The sequence below is a fragment of the Pectinophora gossypiella genome, chromosome Z (genome assembly GCF_024362695.1).
Source record: "Pectinophora gossypiella chromosome Z, ilPecGoss1.1, whole genome shotgun sequence".
Taxonomy (NCBI): Eukaryota; Metazoa; Arthropoda; class Insecta; order Lepidoptera; family Gelechiidae; genus Pectinophora; species Pectinophora gossypiella.
The window spans coordinates 4,333,875-4,360,108 of NC_065433.1; the positions used below are offsets into that span (position 1 = coordinate 4,333,875).

The 26,234-nt window shown below is 43.0% G+C and overlaps 3 protein-coding genes across 4 annotated transcripts in view; all 3 read right to left on the reverse strand.

Annotated features, from left to right (window-relative positions):
- Positions 1 to 20,123, reverse strand: part of LOC126380081 (serine/arginine repetitive matrix protein 2-like) — a 103,094-nt gene extending 82,971 nt beyond the window's left edge. Inside the window, exons 1-2 of one of the 2 annotated variants that reach the window (XM_050029291.1) lie at positions 16,340 to 20,123; positions 16,136 to 16,239 (exon numbers count right to left, since the gene is read on the reverse strand). In XM_050029291.1, the coding sequence (XP_049885248.1) occupies positions 16,402 to 18,078 (1,677 nt within the window). In that variant the 5' untranslated portion in view covers positions 18,079 to 20,123 and the 3' untranslated portion in view covers positions 16,136 to 16,239; positions 16,340 to 16,401. Of the gene's footprint in view, positions 1 to 16,135; positions 16,243 to 16,339 lie in introns of both variants that reach the window. The other variant, XM_050029290.1, reaches the window with a different exon arrangement.
- On the reverse strand, positions 218 to 1,863 carry LOC126380222 (uncharacterized). The gene is made up of 3 exons (XM_050029480.1): positions 1,571 to 1,863; positions 977 to 1,169; positions 218 to 314 (listed from the first exon to the last, which is right to left on the reverse strand). Exons 1-3 carry the CDS (start codon positions 1,785 to 1,787, stop codon positions 218 to 220), a joined length of 507 nt encoding a protein of 168 aa, XP_049885437.1. The 5' UTR covers positions 1,788 to 1,863.
- LOC126380224 (uncharacterized) lies at positions 3,767 to 9,316 on the reverse strand. The gene has a single exon (XM_050029481.1). The coding sequence runs from the start codon at positions 9,314 to 9,316 to the stop codon at positions 3,767 to 3,769; it is 5,550 nt and encodes a 1,849-aa protein (XP_049885438.1).
- Positions 20,124 to 26,234: the final 6,111 nt, after the last annotated feature.

The window sequence follows — 26,234 nt, forward strand, 5'->3', positions numbered from 1 at the left end:
ACTTGAAATTGCTTATTATTTAACTGTACTGAGCCTTTGAAGTTATCTTCACAAAGCTCTGCTTCAGTTGAAGCCTCATTAAATATTATAGGCACATCCTCAGTTTGCCAAAACTGCTTCATTGTTTTGCTGATGCTTTCGTCACAAGAAGTGCATAAGAGTGATACTTTTTCTTGTGAATGAGAATGACTTACTTGAGTATTAGTTATGGTACCTTCTAATATATGGCCAAATTGCGTGCTGATGATGCACGGAGCTGGGGAAGCAGCGGCGCCGCTGTCCACATTCTGCAGCTCTTGATTAGGCAGGAGGATCTGGAAAAATACGTCACATCCCATTAGCATATCTATGTCGCTAGGATTATTGTAGCTCTCGTCTGCCAACCTAATACCAGGGGGCAGAGTAATCTTCTTGAACTGTCATTGTGGTAATTTACATGTAATTTTATCGACCACACTGCAGTTTACAGCTACCCTGAATTGCGAAGTGAGAGAATGGACTTCGAGGGAAATGCTGTATTTTACTTTGTTGTTGACATTTGTTATTCCAACAATGTCAATGTTGCTCTCTTTTGGCTCGAGACCCAGCTCCTGTACTACCTGAGAAGTAACAAAAGAAACTTGCGACCCTGTATCTAGCAGCGCCTTGATATGTAGTTCAGTCCCGTCACTGCGCATCAGTTTTACCTGTGCTGTGGGAAGTAAGGTTTGATTAAGGTTATTTTTAGCTATCAAGACAACAGGGGAAGCCTGTTCCGGCACGTTGGCGTTCGTGTAACTTTCATCATGTAATAGAGTACTGTGAGCCTTTTTGCAGGTATTACACCTGAAGAAAAATCTACACCGGCCTTGGTGTGCATTCAAACACACTTTACATAATTTATTTTTATTAACAAATGCTGTTCTTTCTTTTACAGGTATCAATTTAAATTTCGGACATGCAAACAGCTTAAGGGAACCATTTCCAGTATACTTACAGAATGGGCATGGAGGAGGTTGCGCAGCACATGGTGAGACACTCAGCGGCTTTGGAGCGGGTGCCCTTGCAGAGCAGCCCGGCGACGGCGACTGTTGTTGAGCTCCGTCTACAGTTTCCAGTGCCATGGCTCTCTTTTCCATGTATTCTAGGAATTCTATCAACGTAGGCTGTTTTTTCACGTCCCTCTCCATCTGAAAGGCCTTTGCTGTAAAGGTATCTATCTTACGCAAAAGAATGCACAACAAAATAGGATCCCAACTGCTTACATTCGAATTTAGATTTTTTAATGCAGCTATATGTTGTTTTATTTGAGAAACAAAGTCCCTTATATTAGTCGCAGAAGACTTTATGTTAGGCAGGTCAATTAATTGCGTAATATGATCATTCATGATGAGCGTATTGTTCTCGTACCTATCGGTAAGTATTGACAAAGCCTCAGAGTAACTTTCTCCTGATAAGGGTAAGTTCTTAATGAGATCTAACGGTTCGTTTTTAAGAAAATTTCTTAAATAATACAATCGTTGGACGTTGTCCAAGTTGGGGTTATTATGGATCACTGATTTGAAAATGTTTATGAACGGCGTATACTCACAATATTTCCCTGTAAAGGTACATATTTGCACGTTAGGCAGTTTAATTTGAGCCAGAGGTAGTGTAGCTTCTTTGTTAGTCTTGAGTTGGTCATCTTCTTTATCAAAAGCCGCAATGGCGTCGTTCAATCTAGCCAATATCTCGACGTACTTATCTTCTTGCTCGCCGACATCTTCCGCGCTCTCGGGGCCTTGCGGTTTTGTAGTTAATATTTTCATGTTGTAGCCCTCGTAATCCTTGAACGCAGAAATAAGTCGCTCCCTTTTGGCTAGAAGGATCGATTTCGTAGCCTTATCAAAGGCATCAGACTTCACAAAATTATATCGTCACTGGAAAGGCAAAATTACGTAAGCGCCAAAAGGCCATTTCGAGAAAAAGCCGTTTAAAGTTTCATTTTTTCGTTTTTTTATCATAACTTTTTACCTAATTATCCAATTTAGATGATGTCAAAGTAAGGTTACATTGTTTTTTAATTTTCTATGTCCAGCAATACATATTATAACTGTTGGATTGCTATTTTAGGATATAGTGGCGCTTACGTAAAAATGACTTCAGTTTACAGTAAAGCAAATTTACTTAACCGCCATCTGGTTAAAATATTAATTGGAAGCAAAATTACTTACAGCTCTTACGACAATGCATACGAGAACGACAATATTTCTTTAAATATAATAATACTGTAATGTTAGCGGAGTAAAAGTTACTGTAACGACTTTTACACATCTGCTCTCATTATGTAAAAATTGCCTAAAAAGTGATCGATTGATTATGTCAGTTCACCAAAAATTCTTTAAAGTAAGTTTTTGTAATATCTTACATGGGTAAAAAGACGTAAGAGACAAATAATTATTCTTAATACCTCCTTAAACTACTTATTACTTCAATTGATTTATAAAAATGGCTATTAAAATACTGAAGTGCCAGAAATAAAGTTTCATAAAATATAAATAATAGCGTACAACCCGTTATCTGTTTGTAAAAGTTTCTTTTTAACACTTTCAAAGACAGAACGTATACGGACGTTCCGATTCCAAGGTGCCATACTACCTATTATGAACCACCAATGACCCATGGTCTCTGTCCGTGAAAGGGTTAAACGGTTTTATTTAGCTAAACACGTACGGTATATTTGTATCAAAACTAGATATTGCAATTTAAGTACCTTCCTGTTGTCAGATTGATCTGAAATTTGGTACGCACGTTTAATTCCGATGTCAATACAATATAATAAAATCAATAACATTATAAATCTAAGATGGCAGCAGGTACATAATGGGGGATTACATATTTTTCCAAACCCCCTCAATATGGGTATCAAATGAAATAGCTACACAAGTAGAATACTGTGATTATGTCAAAATTTAAAATCCAAGATTGCCGCCGTTCCAAAATAGCGGACTAGGTACATATTTTTCTACAACCCCCTCAATATGGGTATCAAAGGTAGGACTACACTAGTAGAATACTGTCATTATGTCAAAATTTCAAATCCAAGATGGACGATATTACAAAATGACTGAAAGAAGGATGTTGCCCTTAATTTTGTCATTGTCATCCACCGTCCATAATATGCAGGGCAGCACAGTGGATCGCTGGGTGGGGTCGCTCCGCGAAGCCTGTGAAATCCCCAGGAGGCTTCTGAGCTTCTGGAAGGAGATAGGTTGGCTTACGTAGTCAACAATTACACGCATAATGAGCCACCTTAGAGTCTAAATGCGGAAAACAGAGCCCACTAACATAACATAACATATGCAGGGCAGCACAGCCGACCATGCAGTAGTATATTTGGGCTCAAAATTGTTTGAATTGGACAAGCATACGTGGCTCTAAGTCGAGTCAAGTCTCTGGAAGTGTAATTTAGGCACAGGGATCTTTGCGCACGTCTAGTGGTCGCATCGGAACTTTAATAAAATGAGCACTTTTCACTATATATCGTCTTTTACTTCGTCACACAATTTTTATATACAATTTTTAGCCAGAGCTAGATTTCCTTCACACGGAACAAAAAAACAAGTCAATTATAATAAAAGTAAGGGTACAATCATAATTCTAAATTTCCAAATACCCTACAAAATATTAATATTTATAACATAAATAAGTTTGTTTCCTATGAACAGATTAATAATAGGTAGGTTCTCGTTTACAACTGGTTCGGACCATAGTGCTGTCGATAACATAGCACCCCCTGTTGGAGGTTTCAGCCTAACAACATACCATCGGTAGGCAGCACTATGATCTTAACCACGGGGCGACGCAGCACCCCCGTTGACGTTCTTACATCTACCACTCTTATATGACCGTCTGAACCCGGGTACACTTTTTTCACAATGCCTTTAGGCCACATATTGCGAGGCAAATTGCCATCACTAATCACCACCACATCACCTATACGCACTGGCGGAGAGTCCAATGTCCATTTCTGACGTCTCTGCAAAGTCGGCAAATATTGCCGCAGCCACCGCCGCCAAAACATGTCTGCCAGCACATTCGCGCGCTTCCACTGTGCGCGCGCGTTGAGGTCTGCGGGATCAGCGGCACATAGTCCAGTATCTCCCGCTGCCGTCCCCAGCAGCAGGTGATTAGGGGTGATCACGACTGGCTCGTCCGGGTCGTCAGCTACATAGGCTAGCGGACGGCTATTGACGACCAACTCCGCCTCCGCTAGCAGTGTTTGTAACACCTCCTCTCGTGGTGCTCTCTCTCTTAGGGTCACCTTTAGCGCTTCCTTAACCGAGCGTACCAGGCGCTCCCAGCAGCCACCCATATGTGGCGCCGCGGGAGGGTTGAAGGTCCACTGGATTCCCCGATTCTCGGCTGCCTCTCGCACACGGTCATGGTCCAGGGTTTGCAGCGCTGCTCGAAGTTCGCGGTTCGCTCCCACGAAGTTGGTTCCTCGGTCGCTGTACATTCGCGCCGGTTGCCCCCGACGGGCTATCAGACGTCGCAAGGCCATTATCGCCGAGCTCGCATCCAGGGTTGCTGCGAGGTCCAGGTGGACGGCGCGAGTAACCATGCAAGTGAATAATACACCCCACCTTTTCTCTCGGCGTCGTCCAATGGCCACCTGCATAGGGCCGTAGTAATCTACGCCACAATGGACGAAGGCTCGGCGAGTGTTGAGTGTTCTAATGGCCGGTAAATCTCCCATCTTTGGCTGAGTATGCTTGGCGTGACGTATCCGACACAGCTGGCATCGCGCAACCACTGCACGCACGGTAGTTCTTCCTCGCAGTATCCAGAAGCGTTCCCTCATTTGGTTGAGCACAGCCTCATGGTTACTGTGCAGCGCACGCACGTGATAAGAGCGCACCAGGAGCCGCGTGAGATGATCACGGCCGTCCAGAATGACCGGGTGTCTCTCGTCGAAGCTGAGGTCCGGCGCGGCACTCAGGCGCCCCCGCACACGCAGTAGACCGTCGTCAAAAATCATGGGGTCCAGGGCGCGCAGTCGACTGTCAGCCGGAAGCGCGCGGCCAGCTCGCAACGCGCTAAGCTCCTTAGAAAATGAAGCCGCCTGCGATTGCACCAACAACCGCAGCTCGGCCTCGCGGAGATCCTCAGCGGTTATGCCGGCGCTCCGCCGGCCTCGGCAGGTTCTGGTGAAGCAGATGACCCGCGCTACGACTCGCAGCGCGCGACTCCACGATGAATGACGTGCCGCATCGATGAGGGGTGATTTTGGTTCATCAACCACATTTACGAATGCGATCGTGCCCTCGTCCTCCTCCACCGGCTGCATGCCTTCAGTTCCCACGCCCGGCCATTGCTCCTGTGGACAACGTAGAAAAGGCGGACCCGCAACCCAGTTACTCCTACCCCCCGGCCATACCAACTTGGTGGCTTCGTCTGCTGGATTGTTTTGGGAAGGAACCCAGCGCCAATTGCCTCGAGACACACATTGATCTATCTCAGCCAACCGGTGGGCAACAAATTTCGGGTAATCGCGATTGTCGTTCGCAATCCACGCCAGCACCGTCCTCGAATCCGACCATAAGGTAGTACTACTGATAGACTTACCTATCTCATTTACCACGGTATTTGCTAGTCGACACGCCAACACCGCTGCCTGCAGCTCCATCCGCGGAATGGACACTATCTTTAAGGGAGCAACTCTTGCCTTACCAGCCACCATAGCGACAGTTCGCTGTCCATCTTCTCCCGCGCCCACGATGTACGCCACAGCAGCGTAGGCCAACTCGCTCGCATCTGCGAACACATGGAGCTCCACTTCATCTCCCGTGATCCTATACCATCGCGCGATGCTTACCTCTCGCAGCAGTTGCAGGTCTTTCAGCCATTTTTCCCACAGCTCTTTCTCTAATTCCTTTAACTGCTCGTCCCATCCAATGCCTGATCGCCAAATCCTTTGCATAAGGATGCGCGACTGTATGGTACAAGGACTAGCCAAACCGAGTGGGTCAAAAATACTCATGACAAAGCTTAGAAACTGACGCTTCGTCGGTGTCACATGTCCCTCCACTATATCAGGTGGCAGCCTCTTGAATGACAGGTCAAAAGAGAATGTGTCTGACTCGGGTGACCACATCATTCCCAGAGTCCTCTCTTGCTCGCTGCTCAATTTCCCCTCTTCTATTCTCGTCGGTTCCGCCGTAACCTCTGGCAGCTGTTTTCGCAGTTCAGATGAGTTAGATACCCACCCTCGTATGTTGAAGCCTCCTTCTCGATGGATCGTGCTGACTTCCTCGATCAACTTCCGTGCCTCCGCGACCGTTGATACACTGTCCAGATAGTCGTCCATGTAATGTTTATCATGGACGGCACTTACCGCCTCAGGATAAGTATCCCTGAACTCGTCCGCGTTTCGTCGTAGCACGTAGTTTGCTGAGCAGGGTGAGGACGTGGCGCCAAAGATCATCGACGTCATCACGTAGACGTCGGGCTCACGACTGCGCTCCATGCCTCGCCACAAAAACAGCTGCGCTCCCCTATCGGCTTCCCGGATCTTCACTCGGAGAAACATATCCATTATGTCTCCGGTGAAGGCGATCGGCCCCGACCGAAACCTAAAAAGAATTCCCAAGAGGGAGTTGAGCAAATCAGGTCCACTAAACAACCTGTCGTTCAGACTGGTACCTTGGTACTCCGCCGCTGCGTCGTACACCAGTCGCAACTTCCCCGGCTTATTTGGGTTCTTTACCCCAAAATGAGGTAAATACCACACGGGAGAGTTCTTCACACCGTCAGTTACTTTATGGGCATAGCCCTCCTTTACCAACCTGTCAATCTGAGCACAATAGGCAGACGCATACTCCGCATCGGCATCCATTTTTCTCTCGATACCCAGCAGTCGTCGGCGCGCGTACGCGTGGTTATCCGGCATTTCCACTGCTGCGCGATTCCAGAGAAGACCTACCTCCCATCCGCCTTCCACTCGCCTCGCCGTTGACTCCAAAATCCTCATTGCTTGATCGTTCTCGGCATTCCGTCGTGGGACCTTACTTACCCCGATCGCCTCCAACTCAAATTGCGCCTTCACTAGGCTATGGAGGGATGCGTCTGACACCTGTACGCAATTTACCATCTCGATCGGACCCGAAACGGTACCCACGGGACCATGAACCACCCATCCTAACTGTGTCAATGAGGCAACTGGCTTACCGGATTTACCTTTTCTAACTTCGGTACCTACAATTAATTCCCAATTATCTTGGCCCAAGAGCAACATGGGTCGCACGCCCTCCATCGCCACGCAGTCCAAGGCGCGTAGGTGGGGGTTCGCTTCCAGCACGCATGCCGGCAAAGTGTGCACCGGCAGTTCAGCGTTGTGCATCGTTCGTACGCTTACCACATGGCACTCTCCGTTGGTACCCCGAAGTTTGATCTTCACTCTTCGTGACTGATTGTCCTCAACAATATTGCCGCCCGCGGTCACCAGGCGCAGCGGGGCAACAGGCCCGCCAATACCCTCAACGCACGACTCGTCAACCACGGATATGGTGGCTCCGTCATCAAGGAGTGCGTAAGTGGGCGTCTCACGCCCGTCGTCGTCGATGATGGTGACTGGCAGCACCTTCAGCAGGGCGCGCGTTCTCTCGCCGCCCATGGTCGTTACTGCTTCTTCAGTCCTCTCGGGGTTGGCCGACGCGCTGCTCCCCGCAGCCGGCCTGTCCTCGTGCAGCAGCGTGTGGTGCGGCCATCGACACCTGCTACATCGCTTGGCTTTACAGTATTTTCTGGAATGAGACCCAAGAAGGCACTTAAAGCACAGTTTACGATCTTTTACCAACTTCCATCTGTCTCTTGTCGTCATCTTTCGGAACTGTTCACACTGTGGCAATTGATGAGGTAAGTTACACAAGACACACTTACAGTCTTTCACTACGGTCTCTGCACGGGCACTCGAGCCATTGTCTTTGCGGTCTACAGACGAAGTCGCTTCAGCCTGCGTCATCACCTTGTGCTGTACAGGTCGCACGCTCCTCTTCTGCTCTCGGCTTGCTCTCACAGGTACGTTCTGGACCGGCAGAGTAAAAGGGTTTGCTGGTGCATAGTACACTGAAGCTCGAGACAACTGTCCAAGAAACTCCACCACAAGTTCAAGACTCGGTGACACTCGTAAGTCCACATCACTGGAAATGTCTTTTTTCATAATAAACTCACCATATTGAGCGCGCTGGTACGGAGTCAATTTATTTAAAATGTCCGATACAACCTGAGGGTTATTTAAGTAACCGTCCGCGCGCACCGCCCTCAGCAACGACACACAGTTCTTTACGACCGCGGTGAAGCCGCGCAACTCACGTCCACTGTCTGTAACACGCGGCAATTCACGAACTTTGTTCATCGCGCACTCCAGCAGCAAGGTAGGATGCCCAAACTCCTCTTCCAGCACCTTCATGATTTCTTCAGGCTCGTCGCATGCTCTAAGTAAATCTTCTACCGCCATTTTAGCTACCCCTTGTAACGCTGCCTGCAATCTCGCAATATTCTCAAATGCCTCAAAGTTGTACATTTTCGTCGAATTATAATAGGTGCGTCTAAACGCCAACCAGTCTGCAGGGTTACCAGTAAAGGTCGGTAGCTCATACGTTTGCTTTGGCCTTGGTCTAGAAGAACGTCCCGTAGTTACGGCCTCAACGAGTCGATTCATATGTACGATATATTCCTCAGACGTAGGCGGTCTTGATGGTAGATTGCGGTAGCCTGTCAACGTCCCTGACTCCGGCTGATTTCGAAGGAGCGGCTTCTCATTTTTATTTTTGTGGGTAGGTGCATGCGAATTTAGAGGCCGAGGACGCGCAAGGAGCGCATCAGTGCCACCCCCGCGCCGTACCCATTCCTCGGTTCTATCCATCTGCACTAACCTTGACCTCGTGGATGATTCATCACCTCCTTCATCATCAGCCGCCATACGTGCCATGTCATGAGCCAATTTTTTCTTTAATACTACCTTCTTAGCCTGTGCTCGCTGAATTGTCGCGTCTAGCTCTGCTAACTGTACCTCGGCTTCACATTGTTTTAAGCGCCGTTGTGACTCTCGGCTGGATGCGTTACTCCTGACGCTTTGAGCTTTCCTCCTCACTGTATTGGGCGTGACACGACTCGCATCTCCTCCTGCATGGTCCCGCAGCGGCTCACAGTAGCTATGATCCACGTGATCATCCTCCGGCATCACCGGGGTGCTACATCTTCCTTCTGTCGGGTCAACATACCCTGGGGACGACGCTAGTACACGCTCTTCACCATCAGTGGCAACAGTCGCATCCAAAGATCGTCTCGCATCCATATCGGCCACACGACGCTGCCTTCTCGTCTTCACCGTACTCATTTTTTTTTTCGTTAAAATTCCGTTACGTAACCTCCACTAGTCGTACGATCCGGCGATTTTGAAGGACCACACAATATGTAATTTAGGCACAGGGATCTTTGCGCACGTCTAGTGGTCGCATCGGAACTTTAATAAAATGAGCACTTTTCACTATATATCGTCTTTTACTTCGTCACACAATTTTTATATACAATTTTTAGCCAGAGCTAGATTTCCTTCACACGGAACAAAAAGACAAGTCAATTATAATAAAAGTAAGGGTACAATCATAATTCTAAATTTCCAAATACCCTACAAAATATTAATATTTATAACATAAATAAGTTTGTTTCCTATGAACAGATTAATAATAGGTAGGTTCTCGTTTACAACTGGTTCGGACCATAGTGCTGTCGATAACAGGAAGGGTCAAGTCTTTTTCATTCCTCAATAATTCCCCTTATTGTTTTTAAGAGTATTTACCACGAAGTTTAATACACTTTTCCATTCGCTCGAACCAGGTATTATTTAACATTTATTCCACTCCAAAGTAGAAGTGTTCAAAATGGCTGACTTGAAAGCGTTGGCCGCTTCTTCACCGCACTGGAACCTTTGACCGCGAAGAGTTTCTTTTTTAATTTTAGGAAATGTAAAGAAATCATTGGAGCTTAGGTCAGGACTGTATGGAGGATGGTCAAGAATTTCTACGTTTTCCTGCTTCAAATAATCGTTTGACGAGCGGTGTGTGAGCTTGCGTTGTCATGGTGCAGCATCCTGCACTCCTGCGCATCATCATGCGTCGCTTTGGGTTAGATTTTCGAAGTTCGGCGATGACTTGTGGTAAACAGTATACCAAATTGTAGTATACCAATCTGCATTAACCGTCCTACGATCTTCAAGTGCAATAATAATTGTCGCAACATGACCGATTTTCTCCACGAAGGTAGCCACCATCTTCTTTGAAGTGCTTCGAGAGCGAACAACTTTAGTCGGCTTTGACTCGTTTTGGAAGACCCAAACTGTGGATTGTTGTTTGGAATCAGGATAATAGCATAAATCCAAGATTCGTCACCACTGATGATGTCGTACACGTGATTTGACTCTCCTCGGTTGAACCTCTGAAGAGTTTTCTTACACCATCTGACGCGGGCTACCTTATGATCGTCAGAAAATGCGGGATGCAACGGCAAACTAGTTTTCTCACACCAAGTGCCTCATGCAATATCGTTTAAATTGTTGTCCCTGAAATACCTAATAACGCCTCTATTCTCGGTATGTCACATGACGATTTTTGAGGATTAGTTGTCTCACAGCAACGATATTATCTTCAGTGAAGGCGGATGTCCACGCTCGAATTCTAAATACCAGCGTTCGATGGCTCGCAGACATGGCACTTCATCGTGGAATAGAGATTTTAAATGTTTGAAACACTGAAGTCGCAGTAGGCCTCTTCGAAAGTTATAGAAAATTTTTCTTTGTAAGATTCATTTTCGGACATGATCTGACAGATTCAAACCAACGCTGTGACTAAACAATTGCATTAATCCTAATGCTTTCAATTGTTTTGATATTCGAAATTCCAACAAATTTGAATTTTGAGTTCTTAATTCAAACTTGGCGCTAAATATGCAAACGACAGAACTTAAAAAGTATAACAAAGTCGCTGTTTCTGTCCCTATATCCCTATGTACGCTTAAATCTTTAAAATTGCGCAACGGATTTTGATGCAATTTTCTTTAGTAGATAGAGTGATTCAAGAGGAAAGTTTATAGGTATGTATAATAACATCCAATAAATAGTGTAGAAATACTGTTATTTTTGAGGATTTTAATGTGATGTCGTAAATAATTTCATTTTTCCTCAGCATTGCATCCGAGCGAAGCCGGGTCGCTAATAAATTATAAAATCAATTCTAAAATAGTTTTACTTTTAGATCTATTGTTCAAAATATAACTTCCTGGGAAACTTACTGCTAGCCCACAAACTTGCTTAATAACAGCATAAAAATGCGAAGGCAAATTTACGTACACGCCTTACTTATTCTAAATACTGTAAGTCAAAATTACTTATTCGCCATTCACTGCATAAACATGCTAAGACATTTTTTTCTTATACGCCTTACTTATTTTAAAAGCTGTAAATAAAAATGACTTATACACAGTCTATTTTTTATTTTCAGTACCTAGTCCAAAATTACTAATAAAATGATACTATTCAAACTATAGAATGCCAAATTTACTTAAAGTTAATATGTAGTTATTATATAGGACCACAATATTACTTATACACCAGTCACGAAAAAAACACCAAAATCTTGTCGTTTAAGAAACTGGAATTGAAAAAAGTCAACTATTTTCAAATTTACGTAAGCGCCAAAAAAGTGCTCGTATCGCAATGCTACCCAGACAGATCGACGCAGAATGAAACGCTGATTCCGAATATATAAAAAACCCAAAATACCTATTTTGGCGCTTACGTAATTTTGCCTTTCCAGTGACGATATAATCTCGTTATAGACGCTTTCACATAACCTCTGGCACTCACTAAGGTGGCATAATCTGCCATTTTTTAAGTTTTTTTTTTTTTAATGTTGCTTGCACAAATAAATTATATTGACTTGATTGACGTGATTGAAGGAAGTTTGATAAGCACTCAGAAAAATATGGCGGATACAATTTTGAAAATGTTACCACACAAAAAATCAAATTTTATCTTGTTGACCTTGATATTGATAGCAGTTGAACACGACGAAACACGTAGAAAAAAATACAATGGCGGATGCAATGCAAAATAATGACTAACCTTTAGGTATATGTTGTAATTATCGACTCAAAAAGGCAGTATGCATGCACTAAATTCCTTGAAGTAACTTTTGTCTTGTTGTAATTACGATGTTTCAGAGTGTTTCAGTGTTGAATAGCATAATCGCTATCTCAAACGTTTTTGTGTCTAATGTTACCTCCTTTGAGGAAATACATTCCTTCACTGTAGAGATGGCGATCTGAGATCGATTAATCGAAAAATCGATTTTTCGAGCCAAGAAAATCGATTTTTTAAATCGATATGTAGTACTGGATCGATTCATTGGATCGATACATCACCCTTTAAAATCGACATTCGATTTTTTTTGTTTTTGTATTAACCATACAATTAGTTGTAGGTGCCCGTATTACAAGAGTGCTGCCGGTTAATTACTCAAAAACTTACGAGATGGCTGTGTGTTTAGTTTCCTTCGCCTCACTTCTCTTCAATAGAAAAAAGTTACGTTTATAATCTGTGACTTTTTTTATCTGTTCTGTGATTGCGTCATCACATCATTCGATTAAAGATCGTTAATTATAACATTCGTCTTATTTTGAATAAAATTGATTAATACTTATATTGTAATAGAAAATTGGAAAAAAGATCGATTTTTTGGAAATCGATATTTTAGATCTCGATTTTTTTGTGGATCGATTCATCAGGTCACGATTCGAATCGATTTAAAAATCGATCTTTTTTGGAATGAATCGCCATCCCTACTTCACTGGTGACTTTTAAGTAAGCAACAGGGCTGCCAGATGAAAAAAAGGCATGATCGTACGTCAACTACAAAAAAATCGTATTCCAAGGAAATTTTGTAATGAAAAGATAGTACAACTTAAAAGTTCAAAGTTTTTATGAAAAATGAGAATAATTCGTTAAGAATCAGAAAAATAATGCAATAAAACTGTTTATTAGACTTATACTAATTTTCTGAGGTTAATTTTCTTTTTTTTTTATTCGGAAAACTGCGCTATTCGTCATCTATCGCCTGCATCACTTGCATGTCCTCGGGTTTTATTATTCTTGGAACCAGTATCATGAGTGGCAGTAACGTCGGTACTTTTTACTGTAATTACTGGAAACAGCATTGGTAGGTTCAAGACAGTCCAGTTCCGATAGAATGGCGCCTTCTAAATCGTATCTTTTTTAATTTCTTCTGCACTTGTGATTAAAAAATGCCTGCAACGTTGAAAAAAATCAAAGCTGCCGGAGTAACACATTTGTTTTATTACGAAATGTTGCCAGGTACTGAAAAATCGTACATTTTCCGTACGATCGTAGTCTTGCGATCGTACATGAGTAGAAATGCCAAAAAATCGTACGAGTACGATTTAAATCGTACATCTGGCAGCCCTGGTAAGCAAGACAATTAACAAATATAGTTTTCATCTCATAAACTTTGCCTATTGGTTCACTTGTTTGATTAAAAGTCACTATTTTAAATAAGTATTATAATAAAGCTTGTAGGTTATCACGTAATCTTTTTGCTCGGGATATTGTGAAAGTAACGGGTACAAACTGATATTTATTTTGTCTATCATTACTGCAGTCAACCAACAGACTTGTGATTTGGTAAATAAAGTTGTCTTTTAATCTGACTAGTTTTTAATTTAAATACCTCTTAAAACTATATAATAACAAAATAATCTGATAAAAATAAAGCAGTACCTAGAATTTAATCAATGCTAACATTACTGAGAAATCAGATCTTCGCTACCTGCTGTAGTTATCGAGATACAAAAAAAGAGGTCCTAGAATAAGGATTTCGTAGGCGCTGTCACAAAAAATCTTTGTTAGTGAAATCAGATCCTCCCTAGGTGCTATAACAAAACAGTGATGCTAAGGAAAGCCTTATCGGGGCACTGCCACCAAAAAATGCTTATAACTTTGAAACGGCAGACCGACAAATTTCTGATATTTGGCGAAAAAATTTCGCCATTTTTCTGTGTAGTCAGAATCCCTGTCCGTCATGTTGCCAGGGCCAGGAAAAGAGACATGACTACCTTTGTCCTTTTGGGGTATGCATCTACGTGATAAGAAATGAAAGAACATCTAAGTACATACTTAATACGGTTTATTTATTACAATTATTTAAAAAATCAATCGGATCAACATTGCCAGATGATCTGTGTTAATAATAAAAAAATAAATTAGTACACTTACAAAATGAATTGTAATGTATTGCAATCTCATAATCATCGAAGTCGTATACTTATCCATATTTATTTATTTATTTATACACAATTTACATAGTCATTACAGGCAATCCCAATTCAACTATGTAACATTATTAAGTAACGAAAACTTTGAGGGATGACTCAGAGTTGATATCAAGTGGAATTATCCGTCGCAAAAGTACCGAACTGAAAAAATACTAAAATTTTCATGACTTTTACAACAGGTAATTCCACTTGATATCGACTCAGAATCATGGTCTGAATCATCCTCTTCAGTATCTGTTATGGTGTCACTAACACCCTACCTGTACTTGTATGGCTACCTGTATTTATTTGTATGGGGTGTAAGGAGTCATCGTAACAGATACTGAGAGGGGTGATTCAGTTGATTACACTGATTATATCAAGTGGAATTTTCCATCGCAAAAGTATAGAATTGAAAATTATCAAAAAAGTCTAAAAAATCATAATGAATTTTGCGACGGAAAATTCCACTTGATATTAACTCAGAATTATAGTCCCTTAGTATATTCGTTACAATGTCATTAATACCCTACATAAAATTACCACTCGCCGCTCCTTCGAAACCTTTTATTTCTCCTACTTTTAGTAAGAAACATCAACTGTATCTCAAAAAACGCAACAGCTCCACAGCTGAAATATTCACTAATTATGTATTTATACATTGTTTGAAGTTTCTACCTACTCCACTCCAATGCCAGATGATGTGTTAATAAGTAAAAAAATAATTTCTTAAGTACACTTACAATATGAATTATAATGTATTGAAATCTCATTAATCATCGAAGTCTATTATAATCTACTTATACTTATCCACATTAAATCCAGATTATTATTAAGAATCAGACAATGTGCGCGCGCGAAGTGTTCGTGCGTGTCTTATTAATATTCAATATTTAAGTCAATATGGCAAAAGTGACCTTAGAAGCTATTGAAAAACGAATTCAGAAGGACTTAGCACCTATGGATCAAAAAATAGTGCTAGAATCATCGGAATTAAAGAAGATTGAAGAAAAAAAATCTCAAATCGAAAACAGAAAGCCGAGCATTTTGACGCGTGGTAACTTAGACACAGCACCACCAGCAAGCCAATCCACACCTAAAAATGCGACTCATAAGGCGACAGTAAGATTAGATAGATACTGACTGATACATGATAACAGAGATGGAAATAATTACAATATACAGAGCTAATTAATGTATACGGAGTGTTAGTGACATCGTAACGAAAACTTCGAGGGATGATTCAGACCATGATTCTGAGTTGATATCAAGTGGAAATTTCCGTCGCAAAAGTACAGAAGAAAATTTTCATGACTTTTTCAACAGGTAATTCCACTTGATATCGACTCGGAATCATGGTCTGAAGCATCCCCTTCAGTATTGGTTATGGTGTCACTAACACCCGTACGTACTTGTATGGCTACCTGTATTTATTTGTATGGGGTGTAAGGTGACATCGTAACAAATAGTGAGAGGGGTGATTCAGTTGATTACTCTGATTAATATCAAGTAGAATTTTCCATCGCAAAAGTATAGAATTGAAAATTAACAAAAAAGTCTAAAAAATCATAATGAATTTTGCGACGGAAAATTCCACTTGATATTAACTCAGAATTATAGTCCCTTAGTATATTCGTTACAATGTCATTAATACCCTACATAAAATTACCACTCGCCGCTCCTTCGAAACCTTTTATTTCTCCTACCTTTAGTAAGAAACATCAACTGTATCTCAAAAAACGCAACAGCTCCACAGCTGAAATTTTCAGTAATTATGTATTTCGATACGTACATTGTTTCGTCGTCCCGTGATCATGGCACTTGCGCTTCGCCTATCTTGGCTTTAGTGTTGGGTTTGTTAGTAGTTTGCCTTCACGCCAGCGGATTCGGCAACATCTGCTATAATATTTAAAAACAGTAAATAAATATCCTTTATTAAAACAGGTAGCGCAATCAATTTTGTGCGAGTATTTAATTGAATAGAAATTAACATTACCTATTTACGGATGTTTAGTAGTACTCAGACGGCGACGAGTTGAGCGACGAGTTAGGCGACGGCTATTGTTGAGCGAATGAACGGGAGACGGGGCCGGCCATTCTCCGAGTGACCGGGTAGGCGACGGAGCCGGCCATGGTCCGAGTGACGGGGTAGGAGACGGAACCGACCATGGTTCGAGTGACGGGGTAGGCGACAGGGCCGGCCATGGCGACCGGTAGGGTGCCGGCACGGGAGACGGGGCCGGCCATTCTCCGAGTGACCGGGTAGGCGACGGAGCCGGCCATGGTCCGAGTGACGGGGTAGGAGACGGAACCGACGATGGTTCGAGTGACGGGGTAGGCGACAGGGCCGGCCATGGCGACCGGTAGGGTGCCGGCACGGGAGACGGGGCCGGCCATTCTCCGAGTGACCGGGTAGGCGACGGAGCCGGCCATGGTCCGAGTGACGGGGTAGGAGACGGAACCGACGATGGTTCGAGTGACGGGGAAGGCGACAGGGCCGGCCATGGCGACCGGTAGGGTGCCGGCACGGGAGACGGGGCCGGCCATTCTCCGAGTGACCGGGTAGGCGACGGAGCCGGCCATGGTCCGAGTGACGGGGTAGGAGACGGAACCGACGATGGTTCGAGTGACGGGGAAGGCGACAGGGCCGGCCATGGCGACCGGTAGGGTGCCGGCACGGGAGACGGGGCCGGCCATTCTCCAAGTGACCGGGTAGGCGACGGAGCCGGACATGGTCCGAGTGACGGGGTAGGAGACGGAACCGACGATGGTTCGAGTGACGGGGAAGGCGACAGGGCCGGCCATTCTCCGAGTGACCGGGTACGCGACGGAGCCGGCCATGGTCCGAGTGACGGGATAGGAGACAGAACCGACGATGGTTCGAGTGACGGGGAAGGCGACAGGGCCGGCCATGGCGACCGGTAGGGTGCCGGCACGGGAGACGGGGCCGGCCATTCTCCGAGTGACCGGGTACGCGACGGAGCCGGCCATGGTCCGAGTGACGGGGTAGGAGACGGAACCGACGATGGTTCGAGTGACGGGGAAGGCGACAGGGCCGGCCATGGCGACCGGTAGGGTGCCGGCACGGGAGACGGGGCCGGCCATTCTCCGAGTGACCGGGTAGGCGACGGAGCCGGCCATGGTCCGAGTGACGGGGTAGGAGACGGAACCGACGATGGTTCGAGTGACGGGGTAGGCGACAGGGCCGGCCATGGCGACCGGTAGGGTGCCGGCACGGGAGACGGGGCCGGCCATTCTCCGAGTGACCGGGTAGGCGACGGAGCCGGCCATGGTCCGAGTGACGGGGTAGGAGACGGAACCGACGATGGTTCGAGTGACGGGGAAGGCGACAGGGCCGGCCATGGCGACCGGTAGGGTGCCGGCACGGGAGACGGGGCCGGCCATTCTCCGAGTGACCGGGTACGCGACGGAGCCGGCCATGGCTCGAGTGCCAGGGTACGAGACGGAGCCGACCATCGTCCGAGTGACGGGGTAGGAGACGGAACCGACCATGGTTCGAGTGACGGGGTAGGCGACAGGGCCGGCCTTGGCGACCGGTTGGGTGCCGGCACGGGACACCGGATCGGTGGCAGGGTCAGCGACGAGTTGGCTGACGGGGCGGGCGTCGACTTGGGCGAATGGACGGGAGACGGGGCCGGCCATTCTCCGAGTGACCGGGTAGGCGACGGAGCCGACCATGATCCGAGTGACGGGGTAGGAGACGGAACCGACCATGGTCCGAGTGACGGGGCAGGCGACACGGCCGGCCGTAGGTAGTGCGATGGGTCGGGCGAACAAACGGGAGACGGGGCCGGCGGCGAGTTGGCCGACGAGGAGGGCGACAGTGCCGGCGACGGGTTGGGCGACGAGGTGAACAACGGCTCAGGCCACGGGGCGCGCCGTGTACGGATGGTTCCTGCAAAGAATCAACCTTCTATAACATTTAAAAAAATAAACACAACAAACAAATTTAAAAAAATATATCTAGAAATCTAAAACTTATAGAGACTCGCGCTACTAAGTCTATGGTTATACTCGTAATTATACTACTTACACCTACCAAATTTTCCAAACAACAAACATATTGACTGTCTACTAAAGTATACTATCTATACTTCACAGCGTTCTAAAGTAAGTTTAAATATGGTTTCTCGAACTAACACTTACGACTTCATTCAGCCAAACATGCTTGCTGATGATTTCTCTATAATAAACTTTAAACACAATCCGGAGGTCCCGGGTTAGAATCCGGGTAGGGAAAAATGACAAAAATTACTTTCTAATCCCTAGTTTGGTTAGGACATAACAGGCTGATCACTTGATTGTCCAAAAGTAAGATGGTTACTACTTACTTATGTAAATAAGTAGTTCAATAGTTACAAAGAAAGCTGATAAAATTATCTAGTAGAATATTTTTATTTTAAATCTCTCACTTCTAAAGTTTACAAAAAAAGGAATTTTAAAATTGTAGTACATAGTTTTGCAGGCGAGTGTATTTTTAATGGAGTGGAGTTGTAACACCCCACCTCCTTTAAGTAGTTAAATAATTCCATAACTAACCCACGACTAAACTGACCAGGATTTGACTCTGGGTTATACTCAACTAAGTGATTAAAATGGCCAATATTGTTGTAATCGTCTAGTATAAAAGTAGGACCTTATGTTGTGTTTTGTAGTAACTTAAATTATTTTATATGAAGGTAGCTGAGTCAGATATGAATGCATGTTATTGAGGGCATGTAAATAAAGAATAATACTAACATAATATACTACTTATAAAGACTAATAAGAAAGTAAGAAATTGGTTAGAAACTTAATATATGATGTAATAGACTGAATCTTAAAGCTTACGAATAACATAAGAAATGGTAGATAATTAAAAAAGAAAGGTGGTAAAGAATCCCGACCATCGCTCAAAACCAATGTGGCCTCATCATCGCTCGTCTGGCCCCCCTCATCAACAACAAATGGGTCTATGGAACGGATCCAATAATTGATATGCACATAAAAGTGGCCTATCAGAAGCATTAGGTAAAGTAAATTGGTAGGTAAAGGGAAGAGCTTCCTAACACCAATTTCACATATGTAATAAAATTATTTAAGTTAGACAGATTTACATCCAATCTAACAAAAGTCATTGTGATGCATAGTCAGCACCATAGCCATGGCGCTAAAGATAAGAAAAATGAGCGACTTAGCAACCGGAGGTCAATATGCAGCTACTCATCACTGATCGTCCCCCTAATACACCAGAGTGCAAGAGGATCAACAGAAGCAGAGACTACCGAACTGGATTGACCCCCGAGTATACTAAGCAAAAATGTCCCTAACGTCCCTACTATGGCTTCAGCGGCATTGCAATAACACCAGCCACCAGAATAAGTATGAATGTGAGATGGATGGTCATGAATATGACACCAACCATGAAACACAAGAATATATGCAGTCAAACTGGATGTAATTGTTATGCATAAATGCATTATTGCAATAATATTACATATAGTAAACACATAGTGAAATCAGGCCAGGTAAACCCCGGGACAAGGTATAGGTTATAATGATAGGTATGTCACTATCTGGCAGCAGTGACATTATAAGGTATAATCAGGTAGGTTAATAATAAAATAACACAAATAAATTGTGTTGAATTGGTTTATGTATTCAGTGTAATCAAGCCAGGCAAGCCCAGACAATAAAGGTAAGTATATGTATAAGAAGTCATGTTAAGTCACATAGGTGAAATAACAACACAGGTTCAGTGTATGTCATATAAGTTTATTAAAAGCCATTACCTTCATCTCATGGTATCCAGACTTTTATACTTCAAAATAAATTTGTAAGTTAAATGATTTACATGACTTAATAAGCCATGAGAAACTGATTAGTCCCAGAGAGGATCATAATAGAATTATTAGAGAGAGCATTACCAAGGAGGCAATCCAACCTTACTATCCAAAGTCGCAGCGCTGGCTGAAACCATAGCGGTTCATCCTGGGGTCAACACAAGATTGGTTCTCGAAAAGAATCCTCGAGGGAATTCTAACTACAATAAAACACAGCAAGGTTACAACCCAAACTGAACCATCAGTATAGATTCACAAAGAATGAGATAAAAATGTAAATCCATGAGGTTACCTCTAAAACATGATTACCTCATCCTGCATATTGATTTCCCCATTTCCAGGCAATAATTACCTTTATTACCCAGCAATATGGATTCCAAGACACAGAACTACAAGAAGAGCATTTCGTTCAGTCTATGCGGCAATAGGCACAATTTTCATTGTAAAAATTGACACATAACCCAAACGTAAAACAAAATATAAAATAGTCCAGTCAAAATAAGTCGTAAGTAGTCATTCCCTACGCGTCAGTAAAGTCAAATAGATAAGCATACATAAACTGCACATATTGTTATCATAAATCCTAACAGCAAAACACACATGATGGTACCTACACAAATCACAAGCAACACATGGTCACTATGCTCGCAACCGTTCCTACCTACGCACATTTTAAACACATCCTACTCCTATCGTGCCCTGTTTTAGCGTAAAATTGTACCTGCGGTCTGAGATCTGCTGATCCCAAACCCAATCCTGACGGAAGCTAGCAGAATCCCTGGTCCGGCAGCACCTCCCCTTGTTGTTGCTTGTTTGAAATCTCGAGCAAAAGTCCCCCCCCCTTGTTCTTTCTTGATTGAAATCTCGAGCGAAAAAAGTCCCATTGTTCTTGCTTGATTGAAATCTCAAGCGAAAGTCCCATAAAACCCCGAACATCCTCCTTTCATCTCTTTTTCTCCCTCCCATCTCTCACACAGCCTCAATATTGCCAACACTAAAGCTTCCAAAACATGAAAAAATACTTATTATTATTATTATTTTTTTTTTCATATCTCGGGCCTATGGAGGCCCGGACTTTTGGAAGGCGTGCGTGGGGCCGAAGCCAACACGTAGAGGCCCCTTAAGACAGTTTAATCTAAATGTGGTGTGACACCAACCGGCGATTATCCCTGTATGCACTATGGGAGTGCACCCAAAGAGAATCCCCGGTTCGTGTAGGACTATTGCAAAATATGGGAACAAAGGGAAGTGGGCTATTGGGTTGGGGGTTAGTGGACCGGGATACTGGAGCTATGGGGAACTATGGCGCCTGCTCGACCAATGTTGGTAAACATGGATAAATGAGCAGGCGGCGACTCGCCACTCACTGGATGGGCCACCTATCTAGCCGACGCGACTGGACGGCAAGGCAGCAACATGGTTGTGAGCAGCTCAGGGTGTCGAGAGGTGTACACCGCTTTCTGCGAGGCGGTTTACCCGCCTCACCAACTCGCGACTTATGCATCTTTCACTTCCACCCTGCGAGCGTATAGCTCTAACGCCCCACTCTGGCCGGCCAATGAAGGCAAGCCAGAGGTGAGAGTCCTGCGGCCCCCGCTGGGGTCCACTCCGGCCGGCCAGTGAAGGCAAGCCGGAGACGGAGGGCCTGACCGACTCTCGGGGGATCTCAGCTCCGTGGTGTCGTCACTCACCAACAGCTCGCCACAAGCTGGCCTGCGGAGACTGACTGCACTGTTGAATTCACCAGGTTCGCTGATGAATTCACCAGGGGGCGATGGGGTCGTCACATCCCGACGCCTTTTTATTATTATTATTATAAAGACTTCATACAATTTACTTTTATTCCTAACATGACCTTGACCTTGACCCAGGTTGATTTTTTTTTACTACATAGTCTTCTAGCTATTGAATTATTAAAATAAAAATAGCACAATAAAAATGGTATTACAGCTAACTACTAACTAACTAACTACTACTACTATTAACTACTAACTTTTAGACAAATATTTGAACACATTATTGATGTACATTAAGGTTCATTGAAAATTAACTAAATGGCTCCATCCTCGACGATTATTGTGGTGCGTTCTGTTACAACTGCCCCCTAAATTATTACATAGTTTATCGTAGTGATAATATTTATAAACAAAAAACACCACAATAAGCTAGTCTAAAAGAAATAAATAAAACAAACTTTTATAATATTACTATAATAAGACTTCCGAAAAGTTTTTTTTTTCTTTATTAAATCTTATATACAATGTCAATATAACTAATCCCCCCCCTAGGAATGACCGCCCAACTCCCCTCCAGGTACATCTATCTCAGCGATAAAATTAATATCTCAATAGTCATTTTACTAATATCACTAAAGAAAGAAAATTTAGCTAAGTAGCTACCTACTATATGTCAGAGAGAATTTACCGAGTTCAAAATGCTATGATAGATGCAACTGAGTCACTCCCCTGACCCAACGGATCCCCAAAACTTTATTAAATGTAATTTACACCAGATAGCATAGTAATCAATATGGATTGATTACTGTAGCCAGTAAAAAAAAAAATTGAATCGTAATCTTTATATAATCCAAATATTGTGATAAAATCACATGAGTTCGTTTCATACCTTACTAAATTCCTTATGTAGAGATAAAATATTACCATTTAACTTCAAAATTAAACTTTAATTAATTAATGTTTAATGATCTTAGCAAACAGTTTTAATTTGGAAACAACAGCACGCGAAAAAGCGTGTTTCAAATCGTAAAGTTTAACGAATTTACTGAAAGAATCCTGTATCACCAAAATATATGCTACGCCAAACCTTCCCTTGGGTAAAGGACCATACAAGTCTGCCATTACTAAATCTCCTATTTGTTTCGTTATAATCGATTTATAACATATTTAATGTTGTCGCTCTTAGATACCTGGCAAAGATGGCAACTTCTCAAAATAGTTTTAACTTCCGTACTCATTCTAAACCAATAGAACCGATCTTTTAAGTACTTTAAAGTCTTGTACGCCCCCGAATGTCCCAGTTCCTCGTGAACCTGTGTAACTACACTACGCCTCAATTCAATCGGTAAATAAACTAAATTTTTACTACAATCAACATTAAAATCTACTACATTGTTTGTGATACAAACAACGTTGTGCAATCTTTGCCAATTTACCTTTACAATTATGATGATTGAAAAAAGCAATACTTTTTAAATTAGCAATTAGATCCCTATTCTTATTGATCTCCATAAAATGAATCTCAGGATAAAATGCCTTATCTTCTTGTATCAATACTATGTTGGATCACGTCGACAGCGACATGGTCCTTTCCTATTACGTGTTCGATAGTGTAATCAAACTGCTCAAGATAGAGTATCGTGTGAAAGGAATTAAGAACGTCTAACTGCATTGGAGGCGCTTCAGATTCAGATATCATATGCTTATTTATTTCCCTCACATCCAGTAGTACTCTTAGCGAACCATCTGGCTTTACGGCAAACGTCAACGGACTACTATGCGGAGTAGACCCCCGAGATATTATCCCCATATCTACCATCTCACTTAATTTTTCCTCCATTCGCGACCTATATGCATAAGGAATTGGATACGAACGTTTGATAACAGGAGCATGATTAGACATTTTTGTAACATGTTCATAACAGTTCGCGGAAGTAGAATGTTGTTGAAGTTCGCTGTGTGGTACAGAACTTGATTGCCTGTTGATGTCGTCAAGTTTTCGTAGAAATTCAGTTGCTTCCAGAATTGATGTGCTTCGGCTCGTGACCGATGCATACTGAACTTCGCTCGGAAAATGATGCATGATGTCTCTGATGAGTTGTCTTTCTTGAATTGGATAGGTTAACATTTGTTTTGTCCGCACAACGTACTGAAATGGCTCGGCATTGTTGTTTTAGTACTATCCCAGGTATTATGTACTATTTGTCTTCTCAAATTATTCTGTTCTGACTCACCCCAATAAGTATCCAAAAAGTCCCTTTTGAAATCTTCTAGTTGAACCCATCTGTCTCTGTATATTCATGCCTAGTTCCTAGTTTCTCCCTCTAAACATTCTATAATAAGATCGATAACATACCTACCCTGCGCCTGGTGGAATCTTCTTCAAATACGCCATTAAATCTTCGATGATGTTTATTCTTAGAAGGGAATTTTGGCTTTTCAGGTAAGAGTTGGCTCATCGGGTAGTAAATTGGTGCAACGGTAGGATGTACAACTAAGGGCGTGGATGTTGAGTAACTAGCAACAGTTTCTTGAGGATGTGGTTCTGATAATTCAGTAGACGATCCCGCCGACGACGTAGCTTTTATTTGCTGTTCAAGTTTTCCGATCTTAGCGTTGATTGTGTTCATAGCACGTTGCATCATCAATTGATATATTTATTTAATCACGTTGATATTCCGTAATAATTGACATTGAATGTTATCAATTTAAATAATTGTAATATTGTATATTAATTTCTTTGACATTATTTTGTTAATTATGTCGTTAAATGTAATCATTTATGATTATCTCATTTCTTGTAAGTTTTTGCATGCCATACACTTGGTGGATCATGAGATCCTTATACATAAATTGTGACCAGCTTGTAACAACCATGTATCCAAGCAAATGAAATTATTCTATTCTATTCTATCATTCGTGACATTTTTTTTATGGGATTAGTTTTAGGTTTTGAGGGGGCGGCACTAGGAGTAGCAGCTTCTACCACATTAATATTTTCGCGAGCTTGGGTAGCTCTAGACTTCTTCACTTCTTGTGTTTTGTACGTGCGTGATAAGAATTGTTGTGTGCCAGTTTTAATGAACTTTGATTGTCTGAATGTATGGTGATGGGACACAATGTGGCGAAGATTTTATGTAGAGAGTTTTGAGGTAAATCGCCTCTTAGCAAGCTTCTGCTAGAGCCATATACTCCGCCTCTGTAGTAGAAAGCGCGACTGTACGCTGCTTGCTTGCTTCCCATGATATTGGTGCACCACACAAAATAAAGGTAAATGAACGTCGGTATATTATGTTATTAACAGCCTCCGACATCAAGGTCCGGGTTCGATTCCCGATGGGGACATTGTCGAAATCACTTTGTGAGACTGTCCTTTGTTTGGTAACGACTTTCCAGGCTTGAATCACCTGATTTTCCGAAAAAGTAATATGTTTTCGAGCTTCGGAGGGCACGTTAAGCCGTTGGTCCCGGCTATTAGCCGTAAAAACACCTCCACTAACCCGCATTGGAGCAGCGTGGTGGAGTATGCTCCATACCGGCATCAACGTAACCGGCTGGGTATGGCTGAGCTTTAGGTCATTGTACTGAATTGTTTTTTTACAATACAAAAATCACTTTAATGCACCAAAAAATATATTACCTGGTGTTTTATCCGATTTAGCGACTCCTATTCGTAAATCACGACGTATAAAGCACTCGCCGTCCTGGCTCGACCTCGGTAAAGGCGGTGCACAGGATGGGCCTGCTAAAAATAATAAAGCAATATATAACACCCTTAGCTTCCTTCTGCATAAGTTTTCCAATGGGACACTCCGGAGACTCCATCATAAAATACACTCATTCTTGCGCACACTTTGTTTTGTTCGCGTTACCCATAACTAACCCTTGCGTGCTAGCGAAACAGACAGTGAAATCGATTCGAAACAATAATCATCAGCAACTCTTGTGTGTAGTCACGCACGGAACCAAATATCGGGGGAGAGGTGAGATAAGATCGGATCGGTGGGGGGGAGTGTCCATTCCATACATAGTATAGAAAATCCATATTAGGACTTCGTGTCAGAAATATTCGATAGATCTCTCACGGCTCTGTTCACCCCATTATGAACCACAGGCGAAATTGGTAATGTTATATTCAGCTACTTACGTCTTGTCGCCAGAGCTCTTTTGGTGGCTGGACGAGTAATACTTGCCGAAGGACCCCGTTCTAAAATAAAAAATATATTTGTTTTGTCATATAAATAATAAACCTTACAAGATCTTGAATCAGCGGTTTGCTTGAATATCACTTGTCTGCGTTGTTGCGCAAACG